Here is a 19,964-nt window from a genome sequence, read left to right as displayed (position 1 = left end):
CCGGTTGGCAAAGGATCACTAATGCAGCGTGCATAAAATGAGTAGATTTATATATGCCCCAAGAAGCCTTAGCGACAAGATTGGGTGCTGGGCCATATAGGCTCATCCAGCGACCCCTTCAATTTGGGAGCGCGAGATTAGAAGGGGCGGAAGCCGTCCTTTGTGGCGCTATCGCTGCAGAAAAGAAGCTATGGCTATGGCTACAGCTATATAGCTTGGGTGCAACGATTATCGGGCTGCTGCTTCCGATCCGCCGCTATGCTCTGCTCTTGCGTTGCTGCGTTTGCTTTGCTGCTTTTGCTTTTGCTCTGCTGCGGCTTTTGTGTGGCACAGAATTAGAGCGATCGCATGCGAGCGACTCGATCAGTTGCTGGCGTGCCGTCAAACCCTGCGGATGTGTTCCGAATCGAGGCGGATACTTCGACTCCGACTTTGACTCTTAGGATAGTGCGCGAACGATCGACCGGATATATCCTGCGGCAATGCGCAGGCGCAAAGTGCCGAGTGAATTCTGATTTCAAGTGACAACTCTGTGCCAGATAATTAAAACTCAAGTGGTGCTCCACTCAAGTGCTAGCCACTCTGCAGGGACAAGGAACGACACAGAAAGATACAAAATAAATAGATATATATTTATATATATATATACTATTCGAGTGGGTGAGAAACGCGAAAAGTGAGGCGACGCTTATTGTGCTGTCCTGCCAGCAAGGAGCCACAAAATGGATTTATCGAGGCGGTTGTGGTAAGCATCCGACAAACATGTATCCATATCCATCCAAACGCGACTGATGCGGCACTGCAATCCCTGAAATTGATTCCCTTTGTGTTGCTAGCAAATTACTGTGTCAATTGGAATTTTAATTCCGTTTGAACTACATGGGCAAACACTTGACACGGGTCTCCTCCTCGCCTGAGTTCTCATCCTGCCTCCCAGTTGTCCTTTCACATGTGCGGATGTGGATGTAGCTGTGGATGTGGGCGTATCCTGGCTACGTGCTCGCGGTGCAACAGGCGGTGCTCCTGTTTCTGCTCCTGTTCCCCGATGTTGACACTGCGCGCGACTGCCATTATCCTGGCCAGCATTTTGTTTGCATGCCAAATTACATTGCCAACTTAATTGAAGTTTGTTAATGAAAATTGCAACATTTTTCAAAGCGTTTTCCCAGCCCGCCCCTAATGTGCTTTAGTTTGTATTTGTGTGAGTTCTGATTGCTGTTCGTCCTTGGTCCTGTGCCCTGCCAAAAATGTTTCCATTAGCAATTAAGCTCTGGAAGTTGTTAAATATTATGGCCTTCATGGAGGGAATGCGTATCCTTTTCAAGGAATTCAAAATGAAATTAAAACAATTAAACATCGTATAGTCCAGCTAATTTGGTCGGGCAGGGCCGATTCCAATTCCAACCACAATCAATTTCGCTTTTAACATCTCAATTTCCGGCATCACGATCTTACTTCAAACAGTCAGATCGGTGGTTCTCCACCCACTGTCCCAGAAATTTTGCTATTACCTCACCTGCAACTCATCGACAGGTCTTTCTGTTTCTTCGCCGATATGTGTGTGCGATTCGAACCCCTTCCCTGGAAAAAGAAACGAAGAAATCAAATCAAATTTTCAAATGGAAATGTAAATATTTATCCCAAAGAGTTGCGTTCGTAGGTGAAGTGCGTGTGCTTTGAAGTGCCCTCATCCCTGCCCACCAGAAGGTAGGGAAAACAAGGTGAGATGCTCGGACAGGCCAGCAGATACTTGCGGAGCAGCTCGGAGGTCGGTTCAAAGTTGACTCCATGGCAGCCATGAGTCCAGCGATCTCACGCACATGCTGGACATCCCTATCTTGGCCATAATCTCCACCCGAGGCGGTTCTTCGCTGACCACAAGCGTTGCGTGCGTTTTATTTTTGGCCAGAGTCATAAAGTCCGACACCGTCACATAAAAGCCCAGAAACTTGTTCCTCGGCCAACTGGCAGTTAGCGCATTCATTCGTCAAGTTCTTTAGAGTTTTTCGCGAAAACTGTGCGTTAGCCACTTGAAAGCAAAAAATCTCTATCTCTTTGTCAACGGCGGGAAAAAGGGAAAAACTATAGATTTCGGAATAAAAATGTGGCCACCACATGACCCATGTTGGCCAGAGCTTGGGGACATGTGTGTGGCTAATCACAATTCACAGGAAATCATATCATAGTTTTTCCTGCCTCAATTTCCCAATGTTTTTTAGTTGAATTAATTGAAAAGTTCTTGAGAATACATTGCTTGAAAATCTTCTCGAGTAGGGTATCTCATCACTTGGCTGGCCCAAGCCCAAAATTTAAGCCCCCAAACGGGTCAACATACCTAAGACCATCATTATGTCTGTAGTTTAATGGCACAAACTAAACGTTTTAACGCACTCGGTAAATCAGTAACCGAGTATCTTGTAGGTTGTATCTCGCCTGTGTGTGGCCATTAAGTGGCCAAAATATACATTACATTAAGCGAAAATCTGTGGCTCGTGACGTCTTTGAACTTGACTCCAGTTGACGCTGTTGGAGACCCTCTTGAAGTCTCTTCAGAAGAGTCGAAAAATTCCAACATACCTATTCGTCTTTCTGTGGAAATTAGGATGCTCAGATCTTGTGTACTCAATGAAAATTCCCAATCTAAATATAAGACTCTACCTATGCTGATATATAGTTTACCCAGCGCAGGCAATGTTTGTTATGTTTTAAGTATAATATTCCGCGGAAAACACTAAATTCCGCTGGGCAGCAGGAAAATGGATGCAACAAGAAAAACACGTACCCAATCCAATTGCCCACACATAGTTGCTGGGCCAAATTGTTTATTGAGTGTGATCTGTGCGAGAGCCGCAACTATAAACAGTGAATTTCAAAAATATATGCTTTTGAAATGAAACACGCAGAGCCAGTTGCCTTGAAACTCGGAATATCATCATGCACACACGAGTTTCGAGTCGAGAGTAAACACTCGAATTGCATAATTGATCCTTAATGGCTATAAATAAATCAGAAATCCAAATGTTGATCTAGCAAAGTGGCTGCTTCTCTGCCGCGAAGTGTGCCAATTCAGTAAAACCAAAATCCACGCCCGGATATGGCATGTGGGTATGGACTTCTCCAGAATATCGAATGATGCGGCAAATGAGCTGCAAATTATGATGAACAAACGCCCCCCTTGTTGTTGCACTTGCAACTTGCTGCAATCCTGTGGATCAGTTCATGCCTATTCCACGCCTCACTGGCCTCCCAAGTTCATGGCGGCGATGTTGCACGCTGCATTTGCCACATCTGCTCTGGATGGGGTATGGATGGGATGGACCCCCAATGGCACGGTTAATGGTTTCGCGACCGATCTGCACATCGCTTTCCCATGACTTAATGTCTTATGCTTAATTAAGCAAAGGCTGCCGACTGGGTGGCGTTTAATTATTCCAACTCCTCCATCCGAATCAAGTGTGTGAGTGGCAAATAGCTTAAGAGCCATTGTTAATGTTTGCCCCGCCACGAACACACACGCGCACACACGAGTGGAGTGTATGGACACACACAATCGGATCGATCGGATGAGGTCGTCGCTCCCTGGCAACGCGGAAGATAAAAAGGATGCCCCAAAATATGCCGCCGCAGAAATTGCACAAGATACAAAATACTATATACAGACAGCAGAATAAAAACGGAGGAGCCAACCGCCATGGCATGACTGCAAAAATATCCAAAAATTGTGCAGATCCAACCAGGAGGCAACCGGCAACCGGCAAACGATGCGTCACATGCAGTAAAATGTGCCTAAAAAGTTCTGTCTGTCTGAGGAACCAGAAAACCAGAAAAGTAGGGACAGCATCAGCATCAACAAGTGAAATATATTCGCCGCCAGGCAAAAGCCAAAAACCAAAAAAGAGCGCAAAAAAGGGGGAATATATAAAAACCCATAAAAATGTTTTGGCGGACGACAGGCGACGATCGGTTTGCTGGGTGTTCTTGGGAAACGTGATGCGCATCTTGATGACAGCAAATGAAGCGAAATGCAGACCCGACTATCAGCCCTTTCTGGAGTCAGGGACGCAGCCCTTTTACCACTTCCGATGGTCCGACTGTTTAGCAAATACCTCGGAGGAATCTACAAGACGCAAGGAACCCACTGACAAGTACTGGAGCGATGAGCTAACCCGTAATTGTGCTATAAATCAATGTCTGCTCCACATTTTATGCGTCAGGTAGTCAGGTAATCGTGGCATTTAAGCCAATTTGATTTGAAGGCTATTGTGAATAAGTGAAATTGGGAGTTGGTCATTGTTTATTTTAGATTTCTTCGATGAAACAAACAGGCTGTTGAAATTCAGACAGATATTTCTATTTAGCATAAGTAATGGGCAATTCAATTGCTAGAGCAGAAATAATGATCTGACATAACTAAAAATTCTCTAAAAAGTAGCCTTCCCAAAATAGTTTTGGTTTGCTCAAGAATTCCACCATTTATTTACTTTCTCCCTTAGTTTATTAGTTCCCAGCTAATTAAGTGCTGAAATATGCCAGCTCATTTGGCATCCTGTGAGCGCACCGTTGTGTGTTTTTTATCGCAAGTCGGCGCTAAAATGTTTACACAGAGGCCTGCTTAATAATCCCCCACTGGCTGGGATGGGTTCAAAGTTCGAGGAGGTGCAAAAGTGTATGTTTCCCTAGAAACCATTTCCCCCTGTTTCCCATTTCGAGTGCTATTAGCCATAAGTGAAGTCAAGCAGCTTGTTGCAATCTCGGGCCGAATGAGTTGGGCAAATAGAAAATTGCCAATGCTCGTGCGTCTTGGTAGAGGTGGAGATGTGGGGATGTGAGGCTGTGGGTATGTGAGGATGGGAAGTCGCGACAGCGGCGTTATGATGCCTCTAATTAGCTGCACAGCACTGTTGATTCTCCGGAGGAGGCCGCTTCTGGTGGCTCCCGCGACATGGTCATAAAGATTTGTTTGCCCGTCGAACATTTAGCCGCCGCCGTTGACAGCGGGAGAAATTTATGGGTCAGTAAGTTGGCAAAGTGAAACGCATAGTGAAATCTCTTTCCCTTTTATTTTTCTCAGGCCCAGTCTCGGTGAACTGGGCTTAAATGCGCATTCTGTTTGCTCATTTGCACTGCTCATTTGGTCAAATGCGTGGCAAATATTTCATTAGGCATTTGGGCAAACTTTGTTGTGCCTCTCAACGTTCAACATTTGCTGCTGCTGCAACATTGTAGCAGTGCAGCACTAAATTTGGTAAAATGTTGCATAATCCCTGTGCATTTCGCAAACACTTGGGGGCAAAGGCGTATGTTTATTATTTTCACTACTCAATTAAGTTAAATTAATTTCGAAATTGATAATTGCTCGGACAGGCTGTGTGCAAGTGTTTGGCTGCCAGTCAAAATGGCAGCAGCACAAGTGGAGCTGGGGCTTCCATTCCCCGCCAGAGCGGAGGATGTCGCTCCGTCTCCATACCCATCTCCACTGTGTCTCTGTGTGCGTTGCTTTATGCAAATGCAATTAAAATTTCAACAATGCAAACATTTACTTCCGTTGCAACAAATGTCGTCGCTCCGCCAGCCTTCTGCCCGCATCTTCTTCATAGAGACATCATCATCATCATCGTGGGAGCTTCGGCAGCAGCAGCAGGAGCACCATCATCGCATTCACCTGGCCACACCTCAGCCACAATTTGGCGTTTTGCATTAGAGTCTGCTTGTTGTGTGATAATTGTATGACTATGTAATTGTATTTGAACAAACGGGTGTCACACACTCGCACGCATCCTTCCGACTAATGAGGTGGATACCTGTGCAATAATTGCTGCCTGGTATTTTGCGGGCAAATAAAACGCACTAACGAAGCTGATTAGGACTTACTGCCTGGATCGATCTTGGGTGGAAAAAGGGAGTGGATTAAGTACATAGGGAAATACTTGGTACACACTATGGAATTTAGTCATATATTCTCTCTGTGTAGGAGGTGGGTGCACTTGTACGCATTTTCCGTTGGCTGCAATTAAATCAGTTGCCTGCAACATCGAATTCCTTTCGTTCCTCACAATCAACATAAAAAAGCGAAAAAGGGGCCAACAGAAGTCAAACGGTTGCAGCTGGGCGAACTGGGGCCATCTTCATCAAAGGGCCCCGGGATCTGCAGAGGCAGGCAGCTGCGGAATCGGAATCCTCATGGATGCAGCTCGCATATTGCATGCCCCACCGCCAATTGATTAACTCCAGCTAGTTGTTTCCCCGATCAATTGGCATGGGAAAGGCCTGAAGAATCGAATCTAGTGGGTGGTTGCGATTGAAGTGCGGGGAATTCTACTAACTCGACCGCGGATGAGTCATGTAAACAAATCCAACGTCAGTTCCCGATGGTCAGGTGTGAGAACTGCTCCAAATTTATGTGTGTTTTTGCGGCACTTGTTTGGATTTCGGCTTGCCACATAATATTTTTTTCGGTTCGCTTTTCAGATTTAGATTACTTTTGGTTGCCCCAAAATTAGCTGTAATTTGTTGTCGGTCCTGAGTTTGGCGGCTAAGTGCGCGCACTTGTGGAGTAAGTGCCGCTGATAGTGTTGTTCTTACGGCTCATTAGCAGGCGCTTTATTTACGATGGTCATTGCAACATTTTACATGGAAAGATATCTGTTTGGAGTACCTACATTCTTGAAACACTTTCTTTCACTGAAACGAAAATCGTATCTGTATCTTAATACTTGCAATCTGTATATGAAAACTTAATACTTGAAAGTATCAATCTGTTCCGTTAGGATCACAATAAAATACTCTGGTTCCATCATACTATAGTATATAAAATAAATATATTTCTCCCAGTGCATTACGCATTCTATGCCAGAATGCACTTGTTGCGTGGAAGGCATTTGAAAGCAATTACACGATCGTGAATATATCTCTGGCATGGATGCGGAGTGAATATCTTTAGCTACTCGGTCTGGAGAGAGCGTATGACTATATCTGTGGCCTGGATTTGCATCCATGCTGCAGTTGTTCAAGTTGACTGATAATGGCTGCAATTGTGTAGCTGAAAGGGGAGCATTTCCCTGCACTCTCACTGCATCTATGCAGTGATTGCCAGGGCCCCTTAAAGTATTATCACCGCTTAGAGCCGCTATCCGAAACCCAAATGCCTTTGTAATGCGGCGCACAATGAACAATGGACTGCTATTGTGGGACCGTTTCTGGCCAGAAAGATGGAAGGCCAGAAAGGCATTGCGACCCGATAATTGGCCCTCTTAGAGGCGCAGCTTTGATCTCGCCAGCCAACTAAATCCTGGTCACAAAGCTAAATGGGGTCAGGGATTGGGAGAAGGCCCACCATCCGGCATTAATCTGGTATTATATAGTACACCGTATTTGTGTAAAGTTCCCGCCCCGAACTTAGCATTTCCTCCAGGCTTATTTGACATTTCTGTGGCGGCATTTCGGTGGTTCACATGACATGTGTAACTTATTTGACGATTGCGCCAACTGTTTGTGCTAGTGTCACGTGGCTTCCGCCACATGTGGCAATAACAATGTTATTCCCATTCCCATTTCCCCGTACCCGACCAAACAAAATATCTGGGGGTCCGAGGATTTTGCGTAATCAGCAGACGCGTATGAAATCGAAATCGAGAAGTGCGCTCTTGCGGTTTTTGCCAGCTCATCGGTTTCCTTGGAACTGCCCAATTAATGGAGTTGGTCCTGGTTTTGGTTCTGGTCCCGGTTTGGCGGGTATCTTAGTGTCGTGGTGTCCTGTTTGCATGACGCAATGGCTGAGAAGGAGGCGACTGGGCGACGCCGCCCCTGCTCATTGGACTGTGAAATGTGTGCCGTTGTCGGTTTGCCATTTGCCTTCCGTTGTCCTTGCCAAAGCAATAGGTGTCCTGGCATTGGTTTCAAAAGGGAAATGCGCTCAAATTGCATTAAAATGCCAACACAGAAGCATAAAAATTATGGCCACACTTGGCGCCCAGCCCTCTGCTGCTCTCGGCTGTCATAAGCAGCACGCCTGCTGCGGCAGGACTCCCGAATCCAAGGACCCAGGCACCAAGGCATGTCCTTCGTAGCCAGGAGGACAGAATTACAGAGGGCAGGAGGCGAGCGCCATCAGTCGGAGGCGTCCAAGCGTAACAAACCGAGCGGCTCCCTGCACGCAGCAGCGTCAGAAATTAAATTGGCAAGCCCCCAACAAGAAAGCGCGGGGATGCAGTGCAGCAAACGTTGCCTGCAACATTGAACGCCTTTGACATATTCACGCAACTTGTCCTCGGGGCGCAACGACATCCTCCTCCGTGGAGCAACTTCCTCGAAGAAGTCAGATTCTGCGGCGTCGAATTGTCTGCGGCATAATCGTATATTCTCCCTGGCTTCGGTACTTATTATTTGCTTGGTTCTGCGCTTCTTTCTGGTTCTTTCGTTTTGGCAAATCGGCAGGAAGCCCTGCTAAATTATGTCTTGTTTATGTGGCATTGCATATTTATGGTCCGTGCGCGCGGCGCATAATAAAAAAATGTTACCGAAGAAATTGCAAATTTTACTTGACCAAGTCCCATTCTTTTCGCCATCCAGTGGTAAGGGAATCCACCGCCTATCCCGCCACAGATTTTGCCGCAAAAACAAGTTCAATGTTTGTTTGCTCTGGCCAGTGAGCATAAACAAGTTCATCATGTTGTCGCCGCGAAGCCCCACAAAAGTTTGTTTGTGCCCCTTCGCTGGACGCAGACCCAAGTGTTTTGAGAAAGTCCCAGTCGAAGTTGGTGACTCCTCCGCCAGCCAGCCAACCAGCCAGAGAGAGCCACCCAGCCTGTTGCTCCTCTAATGAGTCTGAGCACTCGTGTGTCCACAGGCATGCGGAGAAGTCAACAAATATGTGCAACAAGTCAATACGTGACTTCGGTCCCATGATTTAAATGAATGGTCGAGTTGGGCGAGGTTATGATTGGTGGCGTTTAATTAAATTGCCTCCTTCGCTCTCCATTTGCAGCTCAACTGCCTTGGTAGCATTCATTGTTCTGGCCGGCATTCATGATTCCCAGAGCAGATTCGTAAGTATGCAGCGGATATCCTGAGGGACTTACGACTAATCCACTTAGCCCTTTGCCAGCCTGGACTCAGACAAAAAAGACAATATGGGGCGAACATGTACTTGCCGGAGAGCTCGGTGACGCCCGGTGGCGAGGGTAACGATCCCGATGAGTGGACACCATGGAGCTCGCCCTCGGACTGTTCCAGGACCTGCGGCGGTGGAGTGTCCTACCAGACTCGGGAGTGCCTGCGAAGAGAGTGAGTATACAAGACCTGCCGTAAAATAAAGCAACCCTATTCCATCCCTATCATAGCCAAATATTATAATAGGCATGAGACCTCTAGATTGCCTATGTATAAATGGTTTTAAATCTCTTACATCTCTTACCACTCCACAGTGATCGTGGCGAGGCAGTCTGCAGTGGAGGCAGTCGCCGTTACTTCTCCTGCAACACCCAAGACTGTCCGGAGGAGGAATCCGACTTCCGGGCGCAGCAGTGCTCCCGCTTCGACAGACAGCAGTTCGATGGAGTCTTCTACGAGTGGGTGCCGTACACGAATGCGCCCAATCCCTGCGAGCTGAACTGTATGCCCAAGGGCGAGCGGTTCTACTACCGTCAGCGAGAGAAGGTGGTGGACGGAACCCGCTGCAACGACAAGGAGCTCGACGTGTGCGTGAACGGGGAGTGCATGCCGGTGGGCTGTGACATGATGCTGGGCAGCGATGCCAAGGAGGACAAGTGCCGAAAGTGTGGCGGTGATGGCAGCACCTGCAAGACCATTCGCAACACCATAACCACGAAGGATCTGGCTCCTGGATACAACGACTTGCTGCTCCTTCCAGAGGGAGCCACAAACATTCGTATCGAGGAGACGGTGCCCTCTAGCAATTACCTGGCCTGCCGGAACCACAGTGGACACTACTACCTGAACGGCGATTGGCGCATCGACTTCCCACGCCCCATGTTCTTCGCGAACTCGTGGTGGAACTACCAAAGGAAGCCAATGGGCTTCGCCGCTCCCGACCAACTGACCTGCAGCGGTCCGATCTCGGAGAGCCTCTTCATTGTTATGTTGGTGCAGGAGAAGAACATCAGCCTCGACTACGAGTACAGCATTCCGGAGAGCCTTAGTCAATCGCAGCAGGATACGCACACGTGGACGCATCACCAGTTCAATGCCTGCAGCGCTTCCTGCGGCGGTGGCACTCAGAGTCGAAAGGTCACCTGCAACAACCGCATCACTTTGGCGGAAGTCAATCCATCGCTGTGCGACCAAAAGTCCAAGCCAGTGGAGGAACAGGCTTGCGGCACGGAACCGTGTGCACCACACTGGGTAGAGGGAGAGTGGTCCAAGTGCTCCAAGGGCTGCGGGTCCGATGGCTTCCAAAACAGGAGCATCACCTGCGAGCGAATCTCCTCTTCGGGGTAAGTCTTTTTTGAGTCACTAGAGTTATATGATGAACAATAACGTGGAATAAATTAGGGAGCATACAGTTGAAGAAGATGCCGTTTGCTTAAAGGAGGTGGGAAACAAGCCGGCCACCAAACAGGAGTGCAACCGCGATGTCAAGAACTGTCCCAAGTATCATCTGGGACCTTGGACGCCATGTGATAAGCTTTGCGGCGACGGAAAGCAGACGCGAAAGGTTACCTGCTTCATCGAGGAGAACGGTCACAAACGAGTCCTGCCCGAAGAAGATTGCGTGGAGGAGAAACCGGAGACGGAGAAGTCCTGCCTCTTGACACCTTGTGAGGGCGTTGACTGGATAATCTCCCAATGGAGCGGTGTAAGTATTGTACTAATTTGGCATGCCATAAATTACTAAATTTCTGTGTATTTTAGTGCAATGCATGTGGTCAGAATACCGAAACACGTACAGCCATCTGTGGCAACAAGGAAGGTAAGGTGTATCCGGAGGAATTCTGTGAACCAGAGGTACCCACTCTATCTCGGCCGTGCAAGTCGCCCAAGTGCGAGGCACAATGGTTTTCCTCGGAGTGGAGCAAGTGCTCTGCTCCTTGCGGAAAAGGTGTCAAATCTCGCATTGTCATTTGCGGGGAGTTTGATGGCAAGACGGTAACTCCAGCAGATGATGACTCTAAGTGCAACAAAGAAACGAAACCGGAATCAGAACAAGATTGCGAGGGCGAGGAGAAGGTTTGCCCCGGCGAATGGTTCACTGGACCTTGGGGAGAGTGTAGCAAGCCTTGTGATGGTGGTGAGCGAGTACGTGAGGTCCTGTGTCTTTCCAATGGAACCAAGTCAGTCAACTGCGATGAAGAAAAGGTCGAACCTCTATCTGAAACGTGTAACTCAGAAGCCTGCATTGAGGATGAGATTCTTCCTTTTACCAGTGATGATAAGCCCATCGAGGATGATGAGGAGGATTGCGAGGAAGATGGTATTGAGTTGATTAGCGATGGGTTGTCAGACGATGAAAAGAGCGAAGATGTCATCGACTTGGAAGGAACTGCAAAGACGGAAACTACGCCAGAGGATGAAGAACTTATGCAAAGTGACAGCCCGACACCATTTGATGAGTTTGAATCGACTGGTACCACATTTGAGGGATCGGGATATGATTCAGAATCAACCACCGACAGCGGCATTTCCACAGAAGGAAGCGGTGATGACGAAGAAACGTCTGAGGCTTCCACTGATTTGTCTAGCTCTACGGATTCCGAATCCACCTCCAGTGAATCTTCTTCCAGCGACTCGAGCTCCAGTATTTCCAGCGATGCAACTTCTGAAGCCCCAGCATCCTCAGTTTCCGATTCAAGCGACTCCACAGATGCATCTACAGAAACCACAGGAATTTCTGAAGTCTCCACAGATGTCTCGAGCTCAACAGAAACCTCTGCTTCGGAATCGACTGATTTTTCAGGCGCATCAGATTCCACGGACTCCACCAATGCTTCCGACTCAACTTCTGAAAGCACCACGGAAGCCTCAAGTTCCACAGATGACTCCACGGACTCTTCGGACAATTCTTCGAACGTTAGTGAGTCATCAACAGAGGCTTCTTCCTCATCCGTATCTGATTCTAGTGCCAGTACTGATGGATCCACCGATGGCGCATCCAGTACAACAGAGAATTCATCAGACAGTACTTCTGATGCCCCTTCGGACTCAACAGCATCTTCAGATTCCACGGACTCTACTTCCGATCAGACAACTGAAACTACTCCTGAATCATCGACTGATTCGACAGAATCGTCTACCCTGGACGCATCCTCAACTACAGATGCATCATCGACTATCGAATCTTCAACGGAGAGCTCAACAGATGGTTCTTCATCCACTTCAGACTCGGAATCAACCGAAACCACCGGGCTGTCCAGTGATGGATCAACCACTGATGCAACTACTGCTACTTCTGACAGCAGTGACAGCACCACTGATGGATCAACTGATCAATCTACTGATGGTTCCTCTAATGCTTCAACTGATGGCTCAACCGAAGGCGCAAGCGAGGAGACTACATTGTCCACGGAGTCCTCCGGATCAACCGAAAGCACCGACGCCAACGCCAGTGATGGTTCGACCACCGAGGGAAGTACCGTCGATGACCTGTCCAGTTCCACAAGCTCCGATGTTACATCTGATTCTACCACAGACTCCTCATCTTCCACTGAAGTATCTGGTTCCACAGATTCATCCTCTTCCACAGATGGTTCCTCAACAGATGCTTCCTCCACTGAGGCTTCCTCTACCGATGTCACTGAATCTACAGATAGTACTGTTAGTGGAGGTACCAGCGACACTACGGAAAGCGGTCCAACGGAGGAAAGTACTACCGAAGGCTCCACTGAAAGCACAACCGAAGGATCCACAGAAAGCACCCAGTCCACCGATCTGGACAGCACCACCAGTGATATCTGGAGCACCAGTGATAAGGATGAGGAATCGGAGAGCAGTACTCCTTACTCCTTTGATTCTGAAGTTACCAAGAGCAAGCCCCGTAAATGTAAGCCTAAGAAGAGTAACTGCGCTGCGTCCAAGTACGGCTGCTGTCCGGATGGTAAGTCCACTCCGAAGGGACCCTTTGACGAGGGTTGTCCCATTGCAAAGACTTGTGCGGATACAAAGTACGGTTGTTGCTTGGACGGAGTGTCTCCGGCTAAGGGCAAGAATAACAAGGGTTGTCCCAAGTCTCAGTGCGCTGAGACTCTCTTTGGCTGCTGCCCCGATAAATTCACCGCCGCCGATGGTGAGAATGATGAAGGATGTCCAAAGACCACTACTGTGCCACCCACGACTACCACAGAGGAGTCACAGCCAGAGACAACTACTGAGATCGAAGGATCAGACCAAGACTCGACGACACTTGAGCCAGATACCAAGAAGTCCTGCTCCTTCTCCGAATTTGGTTGCTGTCCCGATGCGGAAACATCCGCAAAGGGTCCTGATTTCGAGGGATGTGGTGTTGCGTCATCAGTTGCAAAGGGCTGCGCAGAGTCTGAGAACGGTTGCTGTCCGGATGGACAAACACCTGCAAGCGGTCCGAATGGCGAAGGTTGCTCTGGATGCACACGTGAGCGCTTTGGATGTTGTCCGGACTCCGAGACCCCGGCTCATGGTCCCAACAAGGAGGGTTGCTGCTTGGACACTGAGTTTGGCTGCTGCCCCGACAACATCTTGGCAGCGCGTGGTCCCAACAACGAGGGTTGCGAATGCCACTACACTCCTTATGGTTGCTGCCCGGACAACAAGTCAGCCGCAACTGGCTACAACCAGGAGGGATGCGCCTGCGAGACGACCCAGTATGGCTGCTGTCCCGACAAGATCACTGCCGCCAAGGGACCCAAGCACGAGGGCTGCCCTTGCGAGGCCACCCAGTTCGGATGCTGTCCAGATGGGCTCACCTTCGCCAAGGGTCCGCACCACCACGGATGCCACTGTACTCAGACGGAGTTCAAGTGCTGCGACGACGAGAAGACCCCGGCCAAGGGCCCCAATGGCGAGGGCTGCACTTGTGTGGAGAGCAAGTTCGGTTGCTGTCCCGATGGAGTCACCAAGGCGACGGACGAGAAGTTCGGTGGATGCGAGAATGTCCAGGAGCCACCCCAAAAGGCCTGTGGCCTGCCAAAGGAGACGGGCACCTGCAACAACTACAGCGTCAAGTACTACTTCGACACATCCTACGGAGGATGCGCTCGCTTCTGGTACGGTGGCTGCGATGGCAACGACAACCGCTTCGAGAGCGAGGCCGAGTGCAAGGACACCTGCCAGGAGTACACCGGCAAGCACGTCTGCCTGCTTCCCAAGAGCGCAGGTCCCTGCACTGGCTTCACCAAGAAATGGTACTTCGATGTCGACCGCAACCGGTGCGAGGAGTTCCAGTACGGCGGATGCTACGGCACCAATAACCGATTCGATAGCCTGGAACAGTGCCAGGGCTCTTGTGCCGCCAGTGAGAATCTGCGTAAGTGGGCCTCTATTCCTTCTTCAAGAGCCACGATTACCGACATTCTTCCACTGTAGCTACCTGTGAACAACCTGTGGAGAGCGGACCATGTGCCGGAAACTTCGAGCGTTGGTACTACGACAACGAGACGGACATCTGCCGACCCTTCACCTATGGTGGATGCAAGGGCAACAAGAACAACTATCCCACGGAACATGCCTGCAACTACAACTGCCGCCAGCCCGGCGTGCTTAAAGGTTTGAGATCTGATTTAGTATATGGTGGTGCCATGAATTGGGTTATGGGACTAGTTGTATGCAATATTTTGCTTGGGTTAATGAGTTATTTTAAGCTTAAACCTCCTGGTTTTTCCTGGCTAACGGTATGTTCTTCCCCAACTTTCCTTCTCCCCCAAAAATTGCTTGGTTACTTTATTGTATGTGCATGATTGCTTGTTACTTGCTATGCCGACTTTCCGAATCTGCACCCGCATCCGAATCTCCTCCTGCACCAAACACCTCCACCATCCCACAACCCCAGACCGCTGTGCGATTCCTAAGCAAACTGGTGATTGCAGTGAAAAGCTGGCCAAGTGGCACTTCTCCGAGAATGAGAAGCGCTGCGTGCCCTTCTACTACACCGGTTGCGGTGGCAACAAGAACAACTTCCCGACCCTGGAGTCCTGCGAAGACCACTGCCCCCGCCAAGTTGGTAAGCTTTAAATGTTCCCTGCTCCGAAGGCTTTCAATGTGTTCCTGTTTTCCGCTACCCAAACCCCCGCCCTACTGACACTCTTTCAATCCCTCAACCCAACTAGCAAAGGACATCTGTGAGATTCCGGCCGAGGTGGGCGAGTGCGCCAACTACGTTACCAGCTGGTACTACGACACCCAGGATCAGGCCTGTCGCCAGTTCTACTACGGCGGCTGTGGGGGCAACGAGAACCGCTTCTCCACCAAGGAGTCCTGTTTGGCACGTTGCGACCGCAAGCCCGAACCCACAACCACCACCCCTGCCCCTAGGCAACAGGCCAGTAGCCAGGCCGTCTGTGACGAGGAACCCGCTCCAGGAGAATGTAGTAACTGGGTCCTCAAGTGGCACTTCGATCGGAAGGTTGGGGCTTGCCGTCAGTTCTACTATGGCAACTGTGGCGGCAATGGCAATCGCTTCGAGACAGAAAACGATTGTCAGCAGCGTTGTCTTAGCCAACAGCCTCCTGCCCCGACGCCTCCACGAGCACCTGCTCCAACCAGGCAGCCAGATCCAGCTCCTACTGTCCCTCAGTGCAGTCAGCCTGCTGATCCTGGGCAGTGCGACAAATGGGCTCTCCACTGGAACTACAACGAAACCGAGGGCCGTTGTCAGTCGTTCTACTACGGAGGATGTGGCGGCAATGATAACCGCTTCGCCACCGAGGAGGAGTGCTCTGCTCGCTGCTCTGTCAACATAGACACCCGCATTGATGCCGATCCCGTGGAGCACGACACGTCCAAGTGCTTCTTGGCCTTCGAGTCGGGTAACTGCTACGACAACGTGACCCGCTGGTTCTACAACAGCGCGGAGGGACTCTGCGACGAGTTCGTCTACACGGGCTGCGGCGGTAATGCCAACAACTATGCCACCGAGGAGGAGTGCCAGAATGAGTGCAACGACGCCCAGACCACCTGTGCACTGCCTCCGGTCCGCGGACGATGCAGTGAACTCTCTCGGCGCTGGTACTTCGATGAGCGCAGCGGAGAATGCCACGAGTTCGAGTTCACCGGATGCCGGGGTAATCGCAACAACTTCGTGTCGCAGAGCGATTGCCTGAACTTCTGCATTGGGCTGACTGTAGTGGAGGAGCCTTCAGCGCCGGTTAGATTGTTCTCCTTTTCATGTGTCTTAATAATTATGCGAATATTATCTTACAGACCTATTCGGTTTGCGCCGAGCCTCCGGAGGCCGGCGAATGCGACAACCGCACCACCGCGTGGTTCTACGACAGCGAGAACATGGCCTGCACGGCCTTCACCTACACGGGATGCGGAGGCAATGGAAACCGCTTCGAGACCCGCGACCAGTGCGAACGGCAGTGCGGCGAGTTCATGGGAGTGGGTAAGTTTGGGGCAGCCGGGCTGGGTACTTGTTTCAGATGCTATAATCTCTTGTGTCAGACGTTTGCAATGAACCGGTGACCACGGGTCCATGCACCGACTGGCAGACGAAGTACTACTTCAACACAGCGAGCCAGGCTTGCGAACCGTTCACCTATGGTGGATGCGATGGCACCGGCAACCGTTTCAGCGATTTGTTCGAGTGCCAGACAGTTTGCCTGGCCGGTCGTGAACCGAGAGTGGGCTCGGCTAAAGGTAACATAAACAGGGGGCGGGTCTCGACTTGGGGGTCACCATGGAGTCGCTGGGCTAACTAGTTTTTCTCTTGCGTAAGTAGAAATCTGCTTGCTGCCGGTGGCGACGGGCCGCTGCAATGGACCTTCGGTGCACGAGCGCCGTTGGTACTACGACGACGCTGCAGGAAACTGTATATCCTTCATATACGCCGGCTGCTCCGGCAACCAAAACAACTTCCGATCCTTCGAGGCATGCACGAACCAATGCCGACGTAAGCCCCACCTTCAGCCACTTATGCACCACAAAGCTCTGTGCACCACAAAGCTCACTGCACCTCAAATAGCACTCACCCACCCACAAATGCACCTTGCAATCTGCCCACACCCAAATCGCTTGCTCTCGTAGAAACTTTGAAGAAGAATCTGTAGTAGTTGCGTTAGTGCACCTTCACTAGACTTAAGTCTGCACGGGTTCTTGGGAGTGAAATGTCTCACTGAAAATGCTCTCCTGGCTGACTCGCAATCCCCTTCTCTTGCAGCGGAACCCAACAAGCAGGACAACGAAATTGGACAAAATCCGTGCGATACCTTTGATGCCGAATGCCAGGAGCTTCGCTGTCCATACGGCGTTCGCCGTGTGGCTGCGCGATCCCAGCCAGAGTGCACGCAATGTATCTGCGAGAATCCATGCGAGGGTTACAGTTGCCCGGAGGGCCAACAGTGCGCCATCGATGTGGCCAGTTCCGACGATCGCCAGTTTGCTCCAGTGTGTCGCGATATATATAAGCCAGGAGAGTGCCCGACGCTGTCGGCCAATGCCAGTGGATGTGCCCGCGAATGCTACACCGATGCCGACTGCCGTGGGGACAACAAGTGCTGCAGCGACGGCTGCGGACAGCTGTGTGTGCATCCTGCTCGTCCAACTCAGCCGCCCAGGACTCAGGCTCCAGTGGTCTCCTATCCGGGCGATGCCAGAGCCGCTCTGGAACCCAAGGAGGCGCATGAGCTGGATGTCCAGACTGCCATCGGCGGCATAGCCGTGTTGCGCTGCTTCGCCACCGGCAATCCAGCCCCGAATATCACATGGTCGCTCAAGAACTTGGTGGTAAGCAATTGGGAGATTCCGCTTTTCCCATCCACCTGAATGCATTACTGTGTTCGTTACAGATCAACACGAACAAGGGACGATATGTGCTGACCGCCAACGGTGATCTGACCATTGTCCAAGTGCGTCAAACCGACGATGGCACCTACGTCTGCGTGGCGAGCAATGGTCTGGGAGAACCCGTGCGCCGTGAGGTCGCCCTCCAGGTTACAGGTGCGTTTCTAAGACTCTCTTCAATACATTTGTATTTTTTGTTATCCTTATTAAATGTTATTAATGTTAAGATTTCAATATAGACATAAGTAGGAAATAAATGAATCGGATTACCGATTCTGCTATTCCTATTATCCACTGATACTTTATACACTTTGGTGATGGCTATGTAACTAACTGCTTTATATTGAACACTTTGCGCATGTTGCCTGCTTTCCGTAATTGCTTGCTTGAATCTTGGTGGCGGTAGAACCTGTAAGTCAGCCCGCCTACATCTACGGAAACAAGAACGTTACCCAGATCGTGGAGTTGAACCGCCCGGCGGTGATCCGCTGTCCGGCCGGTGGCTTCCCGGAGCCACATGTCAGCTGGTGGCGCAACGGACAGATGTTTGGCCTCAAGAACAACCTGATGACCCGCGACTACTCGCTGGTCTTTAACTCGATCCAGTTGTCGGATCTTGGCCTCTACACCTGTGAGGTGTACAACCAGAGGCGTCCGGTCTCGCTGCGCGTGACTCTGAAGGCCGTGGGTCCTGTCCGGCCTCTGAGTCCAGAGGAGGAGCAATACATGCAGTATGTGCTCAATCCGGCCACCCGTCCTGTGACCCAGCGACCCAGCTATCCCTACCGACCCACCCGACCGGCCTATGTGCCAGAGCCTACAGGTAAGTACTGCACATTTGCATGTTATCGCTGGCCTGGCATGGTGTTGGATGTTTCTGTTTAGTAGTACGTTCTGCCAACGAAAAACTAACCACTTCTTTACATGATTTATAGTTAATGTCCATGCCGTGTTGGCTCTGGACCCGAAGAACAGCTACACCCCAGGATCCACCATTGTCATGAGCTGCTCCGTGCAGGGCTATCCAGAACCGAATGTCACATGGACCAAGGACAACGTGCCTCTCTACGACAACGAGCGGGTTCAAATTACATGTAAGCAGTTATTGAATAATATCTCGATCTATTTAACTCAAAATCTTTTGTAACTGCAGACCAACCACATCGCCTGGTGCTGAGTGATGTAACACCCGCGGATTCGGGCAAGTACACTTGCCGGGCCAGCAATGCGTACACCTACGCCAATTCAGAAGCCAATGTGTCCATTCAATGTGAGTTTGGGGTATTAAAATCTCAGCCTTGGGAGTACTAATGTAGTTGTATTTCCAGCTGTTGTACCTGTGTCGCCCGAGTGCGTTGACAATCCGTACTTCGCCAACTGCAAGCTGATCGTCAAGGGCAGATACTGTTCCAATCCGTACTACACCAAGTTCTGCTGCCGATCCTGCACGTTGGCGGGCCAGGTAGCCACGCCTCCTCTGCATCCCAATGCGGTGTAATTCCACGGAGCGAGATAGAGCAGAGTAATTTTGTTTAGTTTTCGGATTGAATTGAGTTTAAACGCACCACACAAGAATAATTGGATCGACATTCGCGGACATCCCCATCATCCAAAAGCAGAGAGACCAAAAAAGGCAATCGTTGCTTAGCCATAGCCACCATATATATACCTACATATATATAGCCTACCGATCAAGAACGAACGAACTTCTATTGTAGTATTTTACTCTCTTCCAGGACAAAAGCAAATAGTATTAGTGATTTTATGTTTGTGTTCCTATTTATTCTTGATAACGAGTAACCTTAAATTCAATCGAGGAAAGAAAAGCGGCTAAAACGAATTTGCCTTCTACTTTTTAGTTTCTACGACATTTCTGTGCAACGAGTAAAGCATTTAAGCCTAAAAATCAGTAATTGTAAATAAATTAAAACTACATAATAAAGAGTGCATATGTATAAAAGATTCAACCCGGGGGATGGCCCACGATTTGAAAGTGCCACCCCATCTGGCAACGCTTTTGTGGCAAGGGGTTATTGATT

General features: G+C 49.8%; 1 protein-coding gene across 6 annotated transcripts; it reads left to right on the top strand.

The window, feature by feature from the left end:
- Positions 1-364: 364 nt before the first annotated feature.
- On the top strand, positions 365-19,887 carry LOC6618764 (papilin). 6 transcript variants are annotated; one of them, XM_002042986.2, is made up of 18 exons: positions 366-745; positions 8,984-9,044; positions 9,104-9,282; positions 9,423-10,451; positions 10,510-10,813; positions 10,870-14,452; positions 14,512-14,691; positions 14,975-15,145; positions 15,252-16,288; positions 16,345-16,528; positions 16,588-16,782; positions 16,865-17,035; positions 17,303-17,868; positions 17,931-18,081; positions 18,332-18,748; positions 18,861-19,019; positions 19,079-19,195; positions 19,254-19,887. In XM_002042986.2, the coding sequence occupies exons 1-18, from the start codon at positions 723-725 to the stop codon at positions 19,421-19,423; spliced, it is 8,697 nt and encodes a 2,898-aa protein (XP_002043022.1). In that variant the 5' UTR covers positions 366-722; the 3' UTR covers positions 19,424-19,887. The 6 variants fall into 6 exon arrangements, with proteins under 6 accessions (XP_032578300.1, XP_002043022.1, XP_032578296.1 ...); XM_032722405.1 differs by lacking the exon at positions 14,975-15,145; XM_032722407.1 differs by lacking the exon at positions 18,332-18,748.
- The last annotated feature ends 77 nt before the right edge of the window (positions 19,888-19,964 follow it).

Source organism: Drosophila sechellia, chromosome 3R (assembly GCF_004382195.2).
Source record: "Drosophila sechellia strain sech25 chromosome 3R, ASM438219v1, whole genome shotgun sequence".
NCBI classification, from domain to species: Eukaryota; Metazoa; Arthropoda; class Insecta; order Diptera; family Drosophilidae; genus Drosophila; species Drosophila sechellia.
The sequence above is the reverse complement of the archived record's forward strand: the minus strand, read 5'-3'. Positions and strand labels throughout refer to the sequence as shown.

Bases quoted from the DNA above. Each gene is read 5' to 3' on its own strand.
- LOC6618764 (XM_002042986.2), top strand. From the start codon at position 723: ATGGATTTATCGAGGCGGTTGTG. The intron at 17,869-17,930 runs GTAAGCAATTGG...TGTTCGTTACAG, and splicing joins GGTCGCTCAAGAACTTGGTG to ATCAACACGAACAAGGGACG. The intron at 18,749-18,860 runs GTAAGTACTGCA...CATGATTTATAG, and splicing joins CTATGTGCCAGAGCCTACAG to TTAATGTCCATGCCGTGTTG.